Here is a 22,352-nt window from a genome sequence, read left to right on the forward strand (position 1 = left end):
CAGTCAAATTAGTGAACCAATAAAAAGCAAACCTACTCATAAGTGACCTTTAATTTAAGTTAATGTCCTACTCTTTTTTCACAGTTTTAGTTGGTTCTTATTTCATAGTTCTTACAAATGAATGAGAAATATAATGCTGTACTTACAGGGGCATTCTGATGCACAAAACAATTGTTAAAGAAAAGCATGCAAACCATAAATGTTAACTAGAGGTGATATGGCTATTCCTATCTTTTAGGGCAATACATCGACAGACATAAGGGGGCCATACATGGGCCTATTTTAGCTGCCGATATTGGTCCTTTAGACCAATTCACAGCTTATCTGCCTGTGTATGGGCACTAACGACAGGCCTCCCTAAGCAACATCTGGCCTGAAATTGCCCAGATCTTGATCAGGCAGGTTTGATATTTATGTTGGATAGGGGACCGCATCGGCTTATTGATGCGACTCCCGAACTGATGGTGCCTATGCCTGCCTTCTTAAGTCGATTGTTTGGCATTAGGGGGCCCGTAGGTAGGCATATTGGGAGAAGATCCACTTGCTTGGCGACCTTGACAAGTAAGCGGATCTTAAAGTGTATGGCCACCTATAGTGAGTTATCAACCATGGGAGATCACCTGCAGGTGTCAGAAATACCTTTAAATTTAGAAGTATGGGTTTCAGTGTTTGTACAACACTCTATATTCTTACATCTGGTAATGACTTTTCTATTGTACCAGGAAATGTCACGTTGAACCTCCCTGAATAGCACAAGGACCCATTTTTGGGTTAAGAATCCCTGTGTTAATACACACCGAATTAAAACCCCTACTCTACAAATTAGTGAGCTGGTGGGGGTGCTGTTTTGGCCTCTGTAAACTATTTTAATCACAGTCCAGACCCAGCATATAGCTTTGCTTGTAGAGTGTTCCCCAGGGTCAGGGTTTTTGGATGGAAGAGACATTATTTGCTCTGGGCCCCAACACTGGAGTGGTCTCCATGGTCTGCAAAACACATGACATAAAATGTATATAATGTGCATAGGAAGGCACTGGCTAGCATTTTCCCTTTCAGCACTGCAGCACTTAGGTTCAGTTCCAGTCAGGGCTCGATCTACCAGGGGTTCTCCATGTCCTCCCATACTTGATTCCTGATAAAACTGGCCATAATGTTTGTAAATGTAATAGATACCTGTAAGATACACTGGGGAAGGCACTAATCTGAATGATGTGTAACCTCTGTTAATTGTTGTGGCGTATGTTGGAGCTATATAAAAGATCATAACAACAAATTTGAGATGTTTTCAGAATTCGCATACTATGGATGTCATTGTCCTTCCAGCTGCAACTCCTATAATCTTCCAAAGAACAGACCATGGCCATCACCACCTCCCTGAATGCACTAGGGGAGGGTTAATATGCTATATTGCCTTTATTTTCCAACTGGCTTTGAATATGAATATAATGTGTGGACCCTTAAGTGCTCAGGGTAAGAAGGTAAGCCATAAGCACAAAGTCACTAATATGCAATCATCCACAATAATAGCCAGGTCTGCGACTCCCTGTAAATCAGGCCTGACTGTCAATCGTGCTTTCTGGCAAATACCAGAGGGGCTGCTGTAAGATGCCATATACAGGCACTATTTATTGGTCTGGTGGGGGGCTGTGGAACCCAGGCAATCTAGCCCTGAGTTTGTACACTGGGGACCCTAATTCTGGGCAACAGTACACCTGGGATAATAATCCCTCTGTAATTCTTGCGGGAGCCAGAGCTGCTCCCTAGCTAGCCCTAACTATCAGAACCTTTCCTGACCTATCTGGGCCTAACCCCAGGTTCCATTCTAGTCTACCTGCCTGCTTCAGGTAGACCTTTAACAAAATGTACCCAGTCCACATGGCTGCTAATCCTTTTACGTTATAATACAAAACTATAGAACTGCAAAGTTCACACTTTGAACCAGGAAAGAGACTTATTTTATGTGGTGATACCACAAGAAAAAGGACAAATACATTAACCACATTGTATAGTTGTTTCCAGTTGATTAAAACGAGGGGTCTGCCATCTCTGTAAGATGCTTCTGCCAAAATTTATCCCAGATGAAATGTGTGATAGTGGGCTCCCTATCCTGGTGGGCCCTGAGCAAATTCCCCTTTTGCCCATTTATTAAAACAGCTCTGTGTCAGGGTATAAGAGTGTGTGGATGAGATTCACCCAAAAAAGAAAAACATTGGGTATACTCAGTTTCAAAAGTAGATGGCCTGCTTAAACCTTGGCCTTCTTCAACTGGCCAGTCCAACAATGGTTAATGCCAATAAGGGGAAGCAAACCTTGTGACTACATGGGAGCCCAGTTTGGCTGTGACTAATGATAAGCAGCTTCTTAGTGATACCAGAGAAGCTCTAGGCAGAGGTTGTGTATTGTAGGGGCTCATTTTCCCAAATGTAAGTAACATATGGTGGGCAGCAAACATCTCTTCAATAACAAATATGTATGTTCAGTCACAGTCTATCACCAATGTCAGGTAGTAGTGTAATGCATTTGTAAGTGCCCATAGTACGTTTCCTATTACACAGACTGAAAGGAGCAGGGTACAAAGCAGGTCATGAGAGGGCTCATACCCTTCCCACAGGCATCCCCAGTACTTCCATACATGTGGCCCGCATATTCCTGGTCTGAAGCACAAAATGAATCCGTGCTAATGTTCTGGGCAGGATTGCAGGCATATTTGTTAAGCTGAAGTCATTTGTAATTACAAGTCCGTTTTTAAAGGCGCAAGGCAATTTGTCGGTGCGGTTCAATAGTATGCGAGGGGCGTGTGTGCCTCGGCTGGGCGGACATTAGGACCCTGCGGAGGGATCGGCTTTGCAGGACTGGGCTTAAACAAACAGCTGAGTGAGAGGATGGAGGGAGGGTGGGAGAGATAGAGGAGAGAGGGGGAGAACGCAGGAGGAGGAGGAGGAGGAGAGAGTGAAGGAGATACAGAGAATGGGAAAGAGCTGAAGGCTTTTTCCCCTTTTCCCACAGAAAATCCCTGTATCCTGCCGGCAGCATGAGAAGGATCCGAGCCAATGCCATCGCCATTCTGACAGTAGCCTGGATCCTGGGCACATTCTATTACCTATGGCAGGACAGCAAGCCCCACGCCGCAGCATCCAGCAAGTCCCCGGGCAGGAGCCGAGCAGCTGGGAGGCAGGAGGTGCACCGAGAGGACAGGACCAGCCCTGAGGCTGTGAGTACAGCGGGACTCTGCACCTTATCCTATGGGGGGGAGGGGCTGGGAATAACCCGCAGCGCTAATAATCTTAATTAGCATCATTAAACCCTCTCAACCACAAATTGCTAATTAACAGCGTGCCCATTATAGCAGCATGCCTCACACAAGCCCCTTGTTATGTTAATGTGCCCCTCTCACAGATCTACCTCTTGGTATAGTCACTGCTCCTAATGATATTATTCATGATATTTTGTGGGTTACATGATCTGTTCCTTCATCCCATAACAGTCCCCCCATCCTTTCCCTTTCCAGACATGCTTATCGCTATCACTTTAATTACTATAATCATTACTGCATGTTGTGGTCCAATTTAGATAAGGTGACCTTGTATAAATATACAGAGTAATTGCTAAAACTTACATTTAGGCACAGGTTATTAGCTGTAAATACCATACGTAATGGTCGTGTTATTTTATATAAGCAGGATAACATTATCATTTTCTATAAATGTTATTCTTCAGCCAACATTATGATTTCATGCCCCCAAAGTTCCTTTCAGTTAATGCCGTATTGCTTATTTGCAAAAGTCTGTGTCGGTGCTGTGCTGGGAGAATGCAGTTGTATTTATGATCTGTGTACCATAATATATTTGAGTTCATTGACAGGAAATTCTGCTGTATGTATATATTATCAGTATGCTACGCTACACTTGAAGCCCATAAGCGATGTTCTTGTAATTTTGTGTATACTCAGCAAAGCAGTGCAATTACTTATGTATCTGTCATCTTCTGGATTGCTCAGACCTCTTTATGCAATCATCATACAGAGCAAAGACAAGGGGAAGGAAGATAGGTTGCCACCCCGGTTACAGAACACTTTGCGAGTACTTATATGAAAGAGACAGAGTGATTTATTTACTAACCCTCTGGGCAGTATTTACTAAACAGTGATGCTCTGACCCAAGCTTCCAGTGCATGTTTGCTTTGCTTATCTTACTGCAAGGCAAAACTACAGTTTCTTATTCAGTATATGTTTGGCATATGTGAATTAGCTACTAGTATGCAGCTGCGTCTTGCTTAAAGGCAATAATCGAACAGTGATGCGAGCCAGCTCCTCATTCCATTATGTTCTCCACCTCACGTAATAACTTGATGTGCTGTTATTATCATAATATGTTCCTTTCCTATGAATGGTAACAGAAGGAATCATTTACTCCCATTGTAAAATGTGAAGGATATCAGAAGTCCTTGAGGCTGTGTCAGTATGAAGACAAGAGGCATATAAAGCCATAGGCCAAAGTCATGGAACTCTGAGGCCACTTCTCATATCCTTATCAAAATGATTGCTTTTTGAGGCTACAATTTTATTGTAATTGGTACTTTTTATTACTTCTGTTTCTACTCAGACCCTCTCCTATTCATATTCCAGTTTTTTATTCAAACCAGTTAGAGACTCTTCAGTTTGACTTTTAGCAGCTATATGGTTGCAAATGACCCTATTAACCATATAGCTACTAAGATTCCAAACTGGAGAGTTTCTAAATAAAAAGCTAAACAATTAATAAACCACAAATAATAAAAAATTAAAATGTTTCAGAATAGCACTCTCTACAACCTACTAAAAGTTAATTTAAAGGTGAATAACCCCTTTAACATGGAACACCTTATTCTAAAAAATCGCATTTTGCTTTCCTAAATCTCCTTGTTGATTTCTCTACTACATCTACTAAGACAAATATATTTTATATGAGAGGGGTGTTCTTCTTAAAGATGTGTAGGAAGCTATGGATGACATGTTTTATCTCCACTTGAAGGGATCATATAGAGTTCTTGGGGACTTTGTCTTAAAGTGGTTTGAACCCAAAATTGGAATTTTGCCAGATGGAAGAAAATGTTCAATGAAAAAGTTATTTTAAAGTAATTGCTATTAAAAGCAGTATCGGTCTGTCCCTTGATATACATTGCCCTGCTGGTGCTGACTATAGAAACAATGTTGCAGGATCCAGCTGACTAACACAGTTTGGCTAAGGGTAAAGCCACACTGAGCTACTAGTAGCAGCTACTTTTTCATGGCTACTAAACTCCAGAAAATACCCTACCATAGACAGTACTGAGAATTTCCTCTGCTAAAACACACACAAAGACAGTTATCAGTAAATGATCAGTATTATTTATTTTAGTAGCCACAACAAGTAGCTGCTGCTAGTAGCTCTGTGTGTCTTCACCGTAAGGGCTCTGGCACACAAGGGAGATTAGTCCCCCGCGACAAATCTCCCTTGTTTCGGGCGACTAATCTCCCCGATGTAAATCGGCGGTGGGATGGCATACGTGGCAGCGCGATCGCAGAAGATACCTCTCGAGTCAATTTCGGCAAATCGTGCCGCCGCGTATGCCATCCCACTGGCGATTTACATTTTCGCCGGTGGGATGTCATATTGGGGAGATTAGTCGCCGGCAACAAGGGAGATTTGTCGCGGGGGACTAATCTCCCTGTGTGCCAGAGCCCTAAACGATATCTAATTTCTGCTACTTTATTTAAAGAATCAGAACCCCCAGTGCAGGGAAAGACAGACAAATACTTTTTTTAAATTATGTTTGCAAATAACTTTAAATCCAAGAAATATTTGAATCTGTTATAAGTATGTACTGTATGTACTGGAAAGAATTATAATTACTTTCATTAAAAAAAGAAATAGAGCTTCTTCAAATGAAAGATTATGGTAGCGAAACCGTTACTTGCCTTTTCTTTGATCCCTAAAATCCTCTGTCATAGCTCCAGTGTAATCCTTTGTGATTGAGCTTGCTTGCCAAGTGGCTAGAGTCATGGCTCCACATCCAACCTTAACCAAATGCTTACCATTCCCAAAGGGAAAATCCAAAAATCTAGAAGGAGACTTAGATTGAACATTCTGCTAAATTCATTGGCTTATTGTTATATTACTGTATATCTATATATTATCTATCTATCTATCTATCTATCTATCTATCTATCTATCTATCTATCTATCTTTCTACATGCCTATTCCATTTGACTAGTTACTCTGGCTGGTCCTGAACAACCAGATCTAGTCTCTATACTGTCCAATTAGGCTCTCTGTGTGTGTACAACTGTATTGTCTTCATGTCAACACTCAGCCCTAGAGCACAGAAATAGGCAACTTCCTAGAAATAGGATTTATCATTTTCAGTGGGGCAGAAAGTCTGTTTTCCCATATCCATGAAACAATAACAAATAAAATCATAGAATCATGTACCGTCATATGCATACCATGATTCAGATTGTACTTCATCAGCTTCCCATTGTACACAGCAGGTCCATTTAATGTAATGTATATATACCCACCTTTGTGTGCATGGTGCAGGATGCCCAGGGGTATAGTGTGACATTTTCATAGTTTTTATACCTGTATTCCCATATTCTGTAAGAGGGTTTGATCATTTTCAGACTAATTGACTGGGTTTTTTTTAAATGTCAGTACATTACAACTAATGTATAGACAAATGAAATAATCTAATTGTGACATATACCCTAGTAGCAGCTGAAAACCAGAGCTGCCATCAAGGGAAGTAAGAAGAATTTTCCTGATGCAAATGGGACTTGGATTCTTAGAAAGAGGTAGGGGGTGGATATGGGGCATTAATCTATTGATTTGTTCACCTCTAACATGCAAAACCATTCTTGTCACATATTGGATACATAAACTATCATGTTGCCATACAACTATGGAAGGGTAGCCTCATTTTGTACTATCTAATTAAGATGAGATACATGGATAATAAACTGTTTATACATAGGCTTCAAATGTCCCTAAGGGCAGTGACACACGGGGAGATTAGTCGGCGTGCAACAAATCTTCATTGTCGCGGGGGACTAATCTTCCCGCAATGCCATCCCACCGGCTAGAAGGTAAATGGCCAGTGGAATGGCATACGTGGTGCTGCGATTTGCCAAAGTCACCCAAAGTTTCCTCTCAAGGCGACTTTGGCATTCTAGCTCGTGGGATGGCATTGCGGGGAGATAAGTCCCCTGTGACAACTAAGATTTGTCACACGGCGACTAATCTTCCTGTGTGCCACACAGACCAAAAGTCTTTTTATAACAGAACACTTAGAACATTTAAACATTAAAAAGACCCAACAGGACTGTTTTGCCACCACTACACAGTTTAAAAACTGTTAGGCTACAAGATTTATCACATATTACATGGTGTAAGGTCATTATGCCATTGACCAATGAGACATCTGTAATGCATCTTTCTGACCTAATTGCAAAAATTCAAAAAGCTGGATCTTTGTTGTTTGTTTTTTTCCTAAAAATTAAACAAAGGTTAATTAAAATAAACTGTTTTCTGTCTCTTTCATATTGCTCTGCAATTTTGTTCTAATTATGAAAGAAAATGGTCATGAGAGTTGTAGTTCAGCATCACATAGATGTCAGCCAGTTGGGCAAGTTTTGTGTATATGTATTTTTATATACATATTATTTGTGTATATAATTAACAAATGATTTTTCAATTATTTTACAAGGTGACTTTTTTAAATGCAGGATTTAATATTCTGGTATCAGCCAAACCAAGCATGAAAATTATTCTTATTTTGGCCATGGCTCGCCATTGAATTCCGAAAGAAGGGCCGGTGGGGTCATGTTAATGGGGTGGGGGGAGAAAGTGCCTTAGCCATTTATGTATGTGCATACATCTCCTTGTATCCATGGGAGCAGGGGAGAGTCAGATCGCTTGAGAAGCGTTTGCTGTTTGATGGCAGATCTGCTTATGTTTGGTATTGGAAGGAGCTGTGTATAGACTCTGGAGCCAATCCTAATGCTGGATTAGAAATCTAAAGGTCCGTAGGCAAGATTTCAGCTTGCTCAGTCCCTATCCCTTCCCACATGTTAACTGTTTGCTTGCTGCACATGCCTTTAGTTTCATGCTGCTGATAGTGTCTTGTTCTAAGCAGAAATGGTCTATAAAGAACATACTGCTGCCTCCAAGAATCTGAGAAGCAATGACGTAAGGGCAGAAATTCTCTGTGGGGGGATCGTACTCAGGTTCATTTGTTGTAGCCTGGGCCAGTGTTTTGGGTGTTCAGCCTGTGCCACAGAGATTGGCTCTCCAGGTTTATCATCTTCTGTAATTAATCTTGTAGTCTACAACATATGTCAAAGTCCGGATATTATTAGATTATCATTAGATCATTTACTTGTATAGCAGCAACATATTCTGCAGCACTTTGAAGAGATTATACATCATTCACAACAGTCTCTTCCTCAAATGCTTGAGGAAACCGTTGCAGTCCCCGGGGGTAACCCTAACAATGGGCTTCCATACAGACAGAGCCCTGGCTGGAATCAAACATAAAGCCCCAATGTTTCACACTGTATTTATGTGCTGTCCTTAGGGCTCTAAGAGTGATGGCAAATGAGGAGGTATTTTGTCCATGATAAATCTCCCCAAGTTACCATTCCCTTCTCTAATATATAAACTGCCGTAAGTAAATCACATAACTTGTTGTGATCCAGTTTAACTGCAGAGAAATATCCTATTATTTCATGCATTCCACTATAGGGGAATGTAGGATTAAGTGCAGCCCAATATGTTCTATTGGTTTATACTCACTGTAGCTCAGGTCAGTACCAAACTGATGCTCGATGCACTTCACCTATGTTTGGGCTTGCCTGAGCCACAGTGAGTACAAACTAGAGTCCTGTGCATGTCTGGTTGGGCAGACCCGTGCCTAACCCTGGGCCAAAACCTGACCCTCAATAGGCTAACTTATCTTCCAACCTGTGAAACTGGAAGTGACTTCACCATGGACCAAAAGTGACACCACACTGATCAACTAGGTAAGGGGAAAAATTGCTGTATTGTTGTGGGTGGGAACACAGCTGCACTTTGGCCAGGTACCTGTAGACCTGCATGATCAGGGAATCTGGGACTTTTAGCCCAAAACTCAAGTTCTTTGTGGGTATTCCACAGGTACCTGACATGATTCAGAGATCTAGTAAAAACTAATAGAACAGACTGGGTTGCATTTACTTCTGAGTTACCCTGTGGTGGATCCACAGAAAGAATCCCATGTGTGTAAGAGCCCTTATAAGTGAAGAAGTCCGATGTTTACTTGTCAGTCTGAAGGGCATTTGACAATTTAGGGGGGCTCATTGTCCAACAATTATGGCTTATTGCTTATGTAAATGCATCTAACCTTTGTCCTGTTTATTTGGTTACTAAGGGCATTGCTAAGGCCTCATTTATAAAAAGCTTTATCTCATTATGGCTCACATTCCAAAAACAAATATGCTTATAACAATCTCCCTTCAGGGAAAAGAATATTCCAGTATATCTTACTAAACGTTTTTAAGAAATGTAAAGTGAAAATAAATATGTTTGCCTTTTAATAAATATATCTGAGCATGGAACAAACAGATTTGGGCAGCTAGGCAGTGTTGTTTGCTCTTTTTCCTATACCGGAGGGGTGTGAAGTCTTATTTTCATGCTGCCCTTTACAAACCAGGACTGTAAAATTCCTCACTCAGATGTCCGTAAAGAATCCCCATGTTTCCCACAGCACTTCCTCAATCAGAATTCTTATCATTCTTTATGGGGAAAAAAAAATCTGTAATTCTAAAGAAGGATTAATAGGGGTTCAGTTCAGCAGTTTGCTGAATATCACATCATCAGGGTTCCTTCTGTCTCGCCTCTCCCACGGTCGCCAGCTGTTTCCACATGGCTTGCCTTGGCTACTAATAAAGCACTGCTAACTCATTAATATGACCATGACTGGAAATTTTCACACATTGGTGCGTCAGGAGTGAAAAAGACATATTTTTATAATTATTCTGAATATTTTGCTCTGACTGTTTTAACCCTGCATATCTATGTCTAAATGCATTACCTTCATCTCTACTTCAATGTCCTTTTCAAACAATGTGTAGGATATGTCGTCATTAACTATTTAACTGCTTAAACAGATGGTATTTAAGTTAGAATTCTGTAACTATAACATAAGAACTGTATATGTGTAATAATATTTAACTTTTTTTAGATGACCGTGGTTCCAGTTTTCAGAATTTTTTTTAAATGCACCATTATTATTAATTCCTTTGAGTTTATTGTTTTCTACCACCCAGCAAGACTATGCCATAAATGTCTTCTAATATACAGTGGAGGAAATAATTATTTGACCCCTCACTTATTTTGTAAGTTTGTCCAATGACAAAGAAATGAAAAGTCTCAGAACAGTATCATTTCAATGGTAGGTTTATTTTAACAGTGGCAGATAGCACATCAAAAGGAAAATCGAAAAAATAACTTTAAATAAAAGATAGCAACTGATTTGCATTTCATTGAGTGAAATAAGTTTTTGAACCCTCTAACAAAAAAAGACTTAATACTTAGTGGAAAACCCCTTGTTTGCAAGCACAGAGGTCAAACGTTTCTTGTAATTGATGACCAAGTTTGCGCACATTTTAGGAGGAATGTTGGTCCACTCCTCTTTGCAGATCATCTCTAAATCCCTAAGGTTTCGAGGCTGTCTCTGTGTAACTCTGAGCTTGAGCTCCCTCCATAGGTTTTCTATTGGATTAAGGTCCGGAGACTGACTAGGCCACTCCATGACCTTAATGTGCTTCTTCTTGAGCCACTCCTTTGTTGCCTTTGCTGTATGTTTTGGGTCATTGTCGTGCTGGAACACCCATCCACGACCCATTTTCAGTTTCCTGGCAGAGGGAAGGAGGTTGTCGTTCAGGATTTCACGATACATGGCTCCGTCCATTTTCCCGTTAATGCGAATAAGTTGTCCTGTGCCCTTAGCAGAAAAACACCCCCAAAGCAAAATGTTTCCACCCCCATGCTTGACGGTGGGGACAGTGTTTTGGGGGTCATAGGCAGCATTTTTCTTCCTCCAAACACAGCGAGTTGAGTTAATGCCAAAGAGCTCTATTTTGGTCTCATCAGACCACAGCACCTTCTCCCAGTCACTCACAGAATCATTCAGGTGTTCATTGGCAAACTTCAGACGGGCCTGCACATGTGCCTTCTTGAGCAGGGGGACCTTGCGAGCCCTGCAGGATTTTAATCCATTGCGGTGTAATGTGTTTCCAATGGTTTTCTTGGTGACTGTGGTCCCTGCTAATTTGAGGTCATTAACTAACTCCTCCCGTGTAGTTCTAGGATGCTTTTTCACCTTTCTCAGAATCATTGACACCCCACGAGGTGAGATCTTGCGTGGAGCCCCAGAGCGAGGTCGATTGATGGTCATTTTGTGCTCCTTCCATTTTCGAACAATCGCACCAACAGTTGTCACCTTCTCTCCCAGCTTCTTGCTAATGGTTTTGTAGCCCATTCCAGCCTTGTGCAGGTCTACAATTTTGTCTCTGACATCCTTGGACAGCTCTTTGGTCTTTCCCATGTTGGAGAGTTTGGAGTCTGCTTGATTGATTGATTCTGTGGACAGGTGTCTTTTATACAGGTGACTAGTTAAGACAGGTGTCCTTAATGAGGTTGACTAATTGAGTAGAAGTGTCTAACCACTCTGTGGGAGCCAGAACTCTTAATGGTTGGTAGGGGTTCAAAAACTTATTTCACTCAATGAAATGCAAATCAGTTGCTATCTTTTATTTAAAGTTATTTTTTCGATTTTCCTTTTGATGTGCTATCTGCCACTGTTAAAATAAACCTACCATTGAAATGATACTGTTCTGAGACTTTTCATTTCTTTGTCATTGGACAAACTTACAAAATCAGTGAGGGGTCAAATAATTATTTCCTCCACTGTAACAAGGGAATGCATAGATTCTACCTATTTAAGATCTATTATATAGTCATAACAAGACCAATGATCCTGTGGGGCATTGCCATAAAGCACGACTAGACTGTTGAGTCTAGTAAGGGGAATGTGGCTCTATGGAGCTTGTATAGTTTTAAAGCAGTGGCTACAATTTTAGAATAAACATTTCATTCTTACGAATTGGCAAACAGTCAGGATGCAATATTTGCAAACTTCTCCCACTAGTCACAAAAGAGTTGCAGCTCCTACCCAGTGCCGAGCCAAGCAAAAGTTTTGCCAAAGACTTTGCACACTGCCCCCACTAGGTACGTGAGAGAGGGAGATGTAATCCTCCAGGACCCTGAACTAGAGGTTGGCAGACAGAAATGTTACGTGCCTAGTGCCCCCCCATTGCTGCACCCTGGGAAAGTGCCTCTTCTGCCTACCTCTAGTACCAGCCATGCTTCTACAGGTATGGGACCCATTATCCAGAATGCTTGTGACCTGGGGTTTTCAGGATAAGGGATCTTCCCGTAATTTGGATCTTCTAACTAAAGTTTACTAAAAAAATTATTTAAACAGTAATTAAACCGAATAGAATTGTTTTGGATCCAATAAGGATTTATTATATCTTAGTTAGGATCAAGTAGAAGGTAATGTTTTATTATTACAGAGAAAAAGGAAACCATTTTTAAAATTGTGAATTATTTGATTAAAATGGAGTCTATGGGAGGTGACCTTTCCATAATTCGGAACTTTCTGGATAATGGGTTTCCGGATAAGGGGTCCGATACCTGTACCTACAAATTATGTGCCAGTGACAACTTGTCGTATTGTCACTTGAAAATACCAGGCCCTTTAGCACTTTGTGCTCTTTGTCGCTGTGTAGCTTGTATGCCTGAATGATTTACTGCTCCCAGCCCCTCACTCATGAATAAAGCAGCAGGCAGTGCTGTATTTATAGGAGAGGAATATGGAATGGAGCCCATAGACCAGTGCCTTTTGCTCTCTGCACTCTGCAAACCCCCTCAAAAGATGTATGAAATGTGGAGTTCACATCAAGTTGATACATTTGAATGATTTTAAGTATGATTTTCAAGTATCTATGAAATATATTTTATCTTGTGTATAATGAATTGTCTGTAATCCCTTAATTAGGGCCCTGGATGGCCAGTTCTTTTTAATATGACAAATTATGACAAATTTTAGTATTGTGAAATAGGACAATAAAATCCTTTTTTTTTTAACATATATATATTTACATTTCTTTTATCTGCAAAGGGACCATAGGGGATTGGTGGCAGTTAAAATCTATTTCTATTTACTTTCTATTTTTTCCAAGGTGCCATACATTGCCTCACACAGTAAATGAATTACAATGTAACCACTGCACCCAACTGGACACATGCAGTGCACAATACTGTATAGGGAGCTCGGAACAAAGTACTATATTGTGCAAGCACCTGCCTAGTGCAGGGGTAGGGAACCTATGGCTCGGGAGCCAGATGTGGCTCTTTTGATGGCTGCATCTGGCTCACTGCCAAATCTTTAATAAAAAAAATAACGGGGGCGTGGCCTGCGCTCGCCGGATAGAAGACCTGTTCTAAGCCTTAACACGTCTTATATCCGCCAAGCGCAGACCACGCCCTCCTCAGCATCGCATCCGGCATCCTTGGCACCCACCCTACCCTGCCCCTGCGCTCGGCGGATAGAAGACATGTTCTAAGCCTTTGAACACGTCTTCTATCCGCCAAGCGCAGGCTACGCCCTCTTCTGCATCGCATCCGCATCCTCGGGACCTACCCTACCTTGCCCCGCAGCATCCGCGGGCAAACATATTGTATGGCTCTCACGGAATTACATTTTAAAATATGTGGTGTTTATGGCTCTCTCAGCCAAAAAGGTTCCTGACCCCTGGCCTAATGGTATAGGATACATGGGTAACTGAACCTAACATGGCATCTCAGTGCCCTGTGCCAGTGCCCACACCGGTCTGGGCAACAGGGTTAGTGATTTCACTGCACAACATATTGGTACTCCCAGTGTTTAAAGCTTTAATTCTCCTTTCAACTGTCCCCTTATTGCACCTATTTTCTTTTTTTTTTTTTTTTTTTGCTCATTTTCCCTTTGTATTTCATAATATAATGTCTTTCAGCTTCTATGAAAGTGTTTCTGCCTCATCTTGCAGTTTTGTTCTTCTCTCTCATTGTCTCTCAGATTGGCTATAACACCCTTATCACATTGATGTGAACTCTCCATAGCATAAATGGCCCCTAGATCTTCTCTTACACGATTAAAAGATATGTAATAAAATTATGCCAGCAAAGGTATTTCCCTGCTCCAAGAAGAATTAATCAGGATTATTTGAGGTATAAGGCCACGTTAAGCAGGAAAAGTCAGTTTTGACTATAAAATATTAAATTATGCAGTGGCTTGGAAGCCCCTATACGCAGTGTTTCACTAGGCCACATGTCCCTAACCTTTCTTACTCGTGAGCCACAGTCAAATGTAAAAAGATTTGGAGAGCAACACAAGCACCATAAAAGTTCATGGAGGTGCCAAATAAGGGCTAAGGGCTCTGGCACACAAATCTCCCTTGTCTCCCTTTGCCTATTGACTTTTACATAAACTCGCAAGCTTTTAGATGGCAAAGTTTTTCTTTTGAGTTTTCTGATTTTTTTTTCACTTCACAAATACCAAAGATTCAAGTTTTTGAACCATAATTTAACTATTGGGAGTTTAATACAAGAAAAAAGTGAATTGTGGAAAACATTTAATATAACTTGATAAACCACCTTCCAAAGTTTTACATTCAAGTTTTTGGATTTTTTTGCACTTAATAAATATTGAACATATGTGTTTTTAAACCATAATTCGAATATTGGGAATTTTAGCACAAAAAAAATTGAATCGTGGGAAAAATTTGAATTCGAATCAACATATCACCCCCTTAGAATTAATGATTAACTTTTAGACATTCCTTTATCACAGCTTTGTTGTCTGTCTTCTTTAGCAAGTGAATAAAAAAATACTCCGTGGGGGCAAGTTCCATTTACACATTAAATTCCATTATTATGCAGGAATCGGTTTGTTATATCTTACTAGATACCTTCATAGTAAAGAAGTAATTGAGCCTGTGGCTCATTTTTAATAAGTATGTGGCTGAGAGGGCTTTCCGGGAGTTGCAGTTTGTCGTTGCAAGAGGGCCATAGGTTTAATAGCCTTATGAAGTTTTAACATTACTGCCAATGCCTAGGTATTAAGGTTTTGTTGCAGAATGAAAGCTTTGATAATTACCCATTCCCTTCTCTCCAAAGGAATAGGGTTTATATCCATGTTAATGAGAAAAGTCTTTTGGGAACAGAGTAGATTCCTATTGCCGGTGGTTTATAACCTGAGGAAGATGCTCACTATAATCTATTCTCTAACCAGCCAGCAGTCATGATTTTATTTTCTCCCTGCCTGCTGCCGAGAAAGATTTAGAAATGCTTGTCTGTGGCAGGTTTTTATGCATCTGTCCTGCCCCATTGACCCTACACTCTGTCGTTCTCCCAAGTAAATCATTGATTCTGACAGTAATGGGCAGCAAGTTCAGTGATACGCCAGCAGTTCAGAGAGAAATACATAATAGAAAAATAGTGAGCGTCCAGGAAAACATTAGACTATAGGTTATTCTTTACAGTAATACTGATTTTTAAAAAGGAGCTATCCATTTTAGTGCTGAACATTATCTATCTCATGTTAAACATAAACGATTGTTTCATTACATAATAAAAATATCCAGGTTAAAAAAAAAATTACATTTTAATTGTGCTGCTGTACAGTAAAAACAGCATCAAGGTGCCAGATGCATTGGATTAGTACATGGTGCATTCAGTGCACCATGTTGAAAAGTAACTTGTGTGCCATGTCTCAAAGCATCACCAGCCTGTTACTGACCTGCCCCCCAACTCCATTGCCCCATTCCGTCTGTGTAGGCTTTTGCTGCTGGCAAAGGTGCCAGACCTCTGTAAGCTTGGAGAAGGGATCTGCAAATTCCCCCCACCCCATGCATGTATGTACTACTGAGGCCCCTTTTCTACCAAGCTTACTCGTGGTCATCAGAGTTGTAGTTTAACATCTTAAGAGCTGCAGGATGTATTATAAATGATTTGACATCACACAAGATATTTTGCCCCGGCCTAGATAGCCTTGAGGTTGGGCAAGGGCACCAACATAAAAAATATGGGAATTTGTTTACAAGTTTTCTGTAGCTTTTCAGTGCAGTGCCATGGTATGAAATAAATAACATTTAGCACATTTACTGGATGGTATTTCAGAAGCTCTTATGGTCTCTTTCATGTTGAGAGCCTTTTAATCCGTTTTCTTTGTGTAAATATTGTTCTGAGACAAGTCAGTGGCAGGGGAAAGCTGCAGTTTCCATAAATCCTCTTAGAAAATAATTTGATTTCCACCCTTTTCCTTTCCAGTTTGCTTGAAAATGTGCAATCTGCAGTGCAGACAGGAATCATCATTTGCTTTTACTCACATTCTCAATGGGTCAGCAGTTTTAGGGGACCCTAAGATCTAATTCACTTTCCAGTCAACACAGGAGCACAAGAAGGTTGTACAGCTACAATACCAAAGGTTCCCAGCTGGCACACAGCTCAGATTTACCTACATTGTACATCTACATTGCTATTGTTATCAAAGGTTGAGTTACTCATATGGCAAAGGGGACCATGGCTCCAGTAACCAAAGGCTACTCCTAAGGTCTTTATTTCCAAAGGACACACACAAACACAGCTCTGTGGTGTTGAATAGAAGCACCAATTCAATGCTTAGGGGTCACATTGCTTTTATCCAATAGAAGAACATGCGTATCATATTTATCAAAAGAAAATGGAACAATTCTAGGGCAACAGCATTGTTCTTTTCCCAGAAAACGTTTGCTTGAACTCAGCAGTGCCTTTACTGTTGATAAATATTTGGCCAGGAATAGTTCCAGGTTGTGTTTATAAATATATAGCTGCCATGTAAGTTTCTAAGCAGAGCTCAGTTTGTTTTCACAGGGGGGATATTGGCACATATGAAGGGCATCAGTGGGTATGAGAGTCAGAGTGCCATTTCACATAGAGTACCAATTTAAACATAAAGGTCTTTAGTTTTGATTACTTTGCTGTTAGGGCAGTCCCATGTACTTGATAGTAGCTAAGCTAGCATAAATATTGTATTTCTCTACAAATCAGAGTTGTCCAATTGGAGGCCTGTGGGCCTGATGTGACCCTCTGAGTCCTTTTTATGGCCTCCATCTGCTACAGGCTACATAGACTGCTGTCTATTTTGATCAAATCTAGGCCATGAACATGTAGTATGTTAGCTAATTGGCCATCTACATGGGAAGTTGGACAGCACTGCTACTGATATTCAGTGAGAAGCCTAGATAAGTTTTCCAATAAAAAGTGTGATGTTACCGAACTGCCAGTGCATATAACCTTGGGGGCTTGGAAAACAGGGAGAACATTCTTAGGGTCTTAGAAAGTGTTAGATTAAATGGCATCCCAGCCAAGAATTCAATTGGTTGTGCTACAATATTTTATCCTCCCAAATCCAGCTGTGTTAGGAAGCTGCTGCTTGTGTAAAAGGAAAACAAAACCTCTGACACTTGGGTTCAGCTATGGGAATGACCACTCAAAACGTCTGCTCTGTGTGTGGTAATGTTCAGTCCAGACTGTACTTTATTGCACATGAATTATAGCAGATTTTATTCCTACCAGGCTCTACTATAGGTTTCTTGGTAATATTATAGGATTTATAGGACATACCTTTTTTAATCCTGAAAATCAATGTATTTTAGGCACTAAATGTGAATATGAGGAAAGCAGCAGTGTAAAGTTCTCAAAATAACAACTATAACGTCTATATCTGCTGGTGCCCTATCCATGCACAGGCACTGCTAGATGAAATTCGTCCAGAACAATTAACTATGGGCTAGTGGTATCTGCAGTCATAATTGTCCCCAGAGGTAGCCATACATGTCCACATGGTGAAATCAACCAAACTACCCAACCAAATATGTGAGCCAGACAGTTTATTTGCACTTTTCCCCAATGATCCCATCTTCTGTATTCAACACTTTCTTCCTCTCTGATCACTTTGGTTTAATCCCTAGCATAGTATCACCTGGTTTCATTGACTGATTATGAATGAGAAGATCTTATTTCTGTTAACTCATACTTTACTTGAAGTCTCCTCCATGCTGGAGCTGGACCATCAAAATGTATCTGGAATAGAAATAACATTTATTATTATTATTATTATTATTATTATTAACACATATTTAAAAAGTGACAAACATTTCCTGCAGTGCTATACAAAAAATAGGTGTATACAGTAAGCAGACAGATTTACATACAAAACAATCAAAAACCGATACAGTAGGTAAAGAGAGCCCTGCCCAAACAAACTTGTAAATTAAAAGCAGGTTCCCATTTTATATTACAGAAACCAGTCTTAAAAGTTTGGTTTTTTCATTGAGGTAGACAATTTAAGGCCAATTCAATGTAAAGGCTTGCTTCTTGGTTTGATGGAGAATAGTGGAACTCAGAATTTTCTATGGGGATATTTTTAGGGTGGGGCAGAGTGGTTTCCCTTTGGGGTTTCTTACTTAGGTATATATTTATACTACATTGTGTCCTACATAGCCATCAGCATTTATGTATCAATATTCATCACTTTTTTCCACCGTAACTGCTAACATCCTTATAACAGGTATGAATGCTTCTGACAAAGAATGTTCTGAGCAACTGGGCATGCTGTGAATAAGTGTAAATTGCTGTGTGTGACTGTGTAACTATTTTAAGACAATGTGTGACAATGTATTGCTTGTGGCAGATCTCTGCTTCTGTTTATATAGCAGCACTTTGCTGATCGATCTTCCTCTAATGATGCAAAAACATATTGACCTTTTGCCTGAGATGGTACAGTGGAACCCATTAGGGTAACCTCAATTTTAGTATTATTGCCCACTTAACACTATAGTTATTAGAGATGCTCCAAATCCGCAAATTGGCAGGAGCCCTGCACCCTTTAAAAGAATCAGATTTAAACCCAATCTCTTTAATTTGCGTGCGTGTGTTTTTTCTACTAGCAGTACAGGTATGGGACCCGTTATCCAGAATGCTCAGGACCTGGGGTTTTCCGGATAAGGGGTCTTTCCCTAATTCGTATCTCCTGCATTAAGTCTGCTAAAAATGATTTAAACAGTAATTAAACCCAATAGGATTGTTTTGGCTGCAATATTAATTAAGATATTAATTATATCTTAGTTTGGATCAAGTCCAAGGTACTGTTTTATTATTACAGAGAAAAAGGAAATCATTTGTAAAAATGTGAATTATTTGATTAAAATGGCGTCTATGGGAGATAGTTTTTCCATAATTCGGAAATTTCTGGATAATGGGTTTCCAGATAAGGGGTCCGACACCTGTACATTGGGATTGAGTAGACACTTTCCTCATTTGTATGTAGAACACCTACTCTTCTGTGATGTCTATTTTCATGGAATATCCAGTAGGTGGAAGCTCAACCACCACGTTTTTAAGCATGTCCAGTGGTAGCCAATGGTCCTTACTGGGGACTGATTTTGCCCTTTCTGGGGCTTTTCATTACAGTACATGGCTTTCTGATCAGCATATGCAAAGCTTGAAAAGTGGTTTTCCTCATTAATGTGCAAAACTTATTTTTGGAATTTTTCTATGGAAAGAAGTGAATGACTTATATGCTGCAGTACACAGTTTAAAGAGACTCTAAATTGTAAGCTCCACTAGTGTGGGGACAAGTGTGATTCACGAACTCTGTAAAGTGCTGTGCAAACATGACCACTTGGTTGTGATGGTTAGTATTGCTCACCAAAATGAGAAAATAGCAGCCTGGAAGATTCTAACCAGTATAATTTTTTAATTGATTAGATTTGGCCATTATTCCAGCCCACTGTCCCATTTAAATGATTAACACTAAGCCCACCCCATTTAGTCAGATATTACCAGAGTGGAAAATCCTGTCATCCAAGAAATGCATAGGGTTATAGATGCGACTGATGGGTTTGCACTGCCCTTCACACAATTAGAGCATTAGCCCAAGGGCCAAAAAACTAGTGTAACTCCTTTTTGAAAATAGCCTGCTTACAGGTACCTAGCACTTTACTTGGTCTTGCCCAGATTTGCTTCAGCCAGTTGCAACCCCCAGTAGATCATGGGTTACTTGCAACAATTTCCCCTTAGGTGGGTTCTTGCTGTACTGATGGAGGATGGGTTAGCCACATTGAATTCACACACAAAACTTGATCTCTTAATTAACTTGGATGGGCACCATTGGTTGTTAAACCACAATTATAACTCTTTATTGACTGAATTGTCCACAGTATATTGGTTGGTGCTGATTAGATGGTGTAAATATCAGCCACTTCACAAATGCTCATACACTTTCATCCAGATCTTGGATGTTACTGTTAACTGTTGGATGCTACTGTTATCTTTATCTCCAGTATAGTGTTTACAACACCCCGAAAGTACTATTCACTGCCTTTGTAAACTAGCCTCAAGCACTAGCTGATGCTCACAGTGGTATATTACTTTAGGAATTTCCTATTCCTGAGCTTAACCTTTTGAGTCTCTATATTCATGGGTGTTACCTCAGGGTACTAAGCCATCTTGGCCTTCACAGTGAAGCCTCTGGCTGCTCTACTAACTATCCTGATCCTGCCTTTCACTCCAAGACCAAGCTACTTCTAACACTTTCTACACCTATTGGGCCTATCTCCGCCTCTGACCCTTTAGCATATTACCCCCTCCAGCAGGCGGGGACCAAAAGAGACAGAACACATGGTGGCTTCCCTTTTTATAGACTAGGGAGTCCTGATACCCCTTGGCCAGTTACTGAACTGCCAGGAAGATACATTTACCCAGGAATAGGAACATCTCACCCTCTATCCAACTGTAAATCAGGCCCAACTCTTAGCTGGCCAAAGCCTTGTTGGGACTACATAAAAAAAGGTTGGCAAATCCTTTACCCTCCTTTAATTAGAATAGTCTAATTTGCCCAATTTAAGGTCAGCTGAAGACTAGATTATCAAAATGTAGGAAATGGAAGACAAATAGTAATTTGTCTTCCAGTATACAGTATATATATAAGGCTTATTGTTTATGGTCCCTCAGGAAAGTCCACTCTTGTTTATTGCATACACCTATAAATACTACATCTTGTTTTAATCAGAAACAACAGCATGTTTATCCCTTAATGTGTAATAGTGAAGAAGCACAAACCTTGTATAGCTCATTTGCTGGAGTTGAAAGCTCAATTTCTTTTATACAGAAAGTGGCCACCTGTGATACCCAGGAAGCCTTCAGTTTACATGCAGTCTGAGCAGTTGCCTACAGTGTTTAAATCAAATGGTAATAGAGCTCATACTGGGGTACAGTGACAGTAGGAATAGCTACTATTCCCATACTCTTGGGTTACAGGACCATCCAGTCTCCTTGGTAACAGGAGCAGAATGATTTCATTGCTGTGCCATTGTGCTGTGGTGATGTTGCTGTACGTGGGCTCTTCAGCATCAAATGTACAGCAACCTGGAGAACAAGGACACTTGCTGCGACTAAATGTTCTGCACAAATTATTTGCACAGCATTCTCGTGGAGGCCAATACCACAGGCAGTTCTAAATGTAGCCTTGTATTGTCTTTTTATATAGTCTTAGGCAAAACCACTGAGGTACCTTTTAAAATAAGCAAATTACAGTCCAGTTTATGTTTTTTCTTAAAGAGGCTTAAAAGTCTCCTTGATTTTTTTTTAAATACTATAGTTTGTACTAATACTTTTTTTAGATACCAGATTCTATGCACCCAGCACCAGGAACTGTGTTCCCAACAATAAATTTGAAGAGGTCAACCTTGATTTCAATGACAGAGTCAGCTTTTTGTGAACTTGGAGAAGTCTTTGTGTCCCACTGTATTTAGTACTTCAGGTACGCAGATTGCAGGTGCCATGTTGGTCATTCCTGACAGAATCTGGTCCATTGGCCTGTTTCGTACCAGAATGACTGTGTTTGTCTGGCTTCCAGGTTGATCCGGTCTCTAATCCAAGACTTGAATGTATGCATTAGCCTAATTTAGTTTGCCACATTTGACATTTCTGGCAAGCCAGAAGCCAGCTAAGGGTGGGTAAAGGCAACTATACGCACACCATTGTGTTAATGCTTGGCTGGAGCAGAGCTGACTTCTATATTGATTCAAGAGTCAGAACCAGCAGTAAAGAAAATGGCAAAAATACTGCTTAGAATTGCAGACATATCAACTTGCCTTTATTTTTTCTGGAGTAACACGGATTTAACCCCCCCCAGGACCAGGGTCAGACAGG

General features: G+C 40.4%; 1 protein-coding gene across 1 annotated transcript in view; it reads left to right on the forward strand.

Annotated features, from left to right (window-relative positions):
- The first annotated feature begins 2,899 nt into the window (after window positions 1-2,899).
- galnt16 (polypeptide N-acetylgalactosaminyltransferase 16) overlaps window positions 2,900-22,352 on the forward strand; it is a 51,342-nt gene continuing 31,889 nt past the window's right edge. The window contains exon 1 of the mRNA NM_001045626.1: window positions 2,900-3,211. Within this exon, the coding sequence (NP_001039091.1) occupies window positions 3,032-3,211 (180 nt within the window). The 5' untranslated portion in view covers window positions 2,900-3,031. The remainder of the gene's footprint in view (window positions 3,212-22,352) is intronic.

This window comes from Xenopus tropicalis, chromosome 8 (genome assembly GCF_000004195.4).
Source record: "Xenopus tropicalis strain Nigerian chromosome 8, UCB_Xtro_10.0, whole genome shotgun sequence".
Classification (NCBI taxonomy): Eukaryota; Metazoa; Chordata; class Amphibia; order Anura; family Pipidae; genus Xenopus; species Xenopus tropicalis.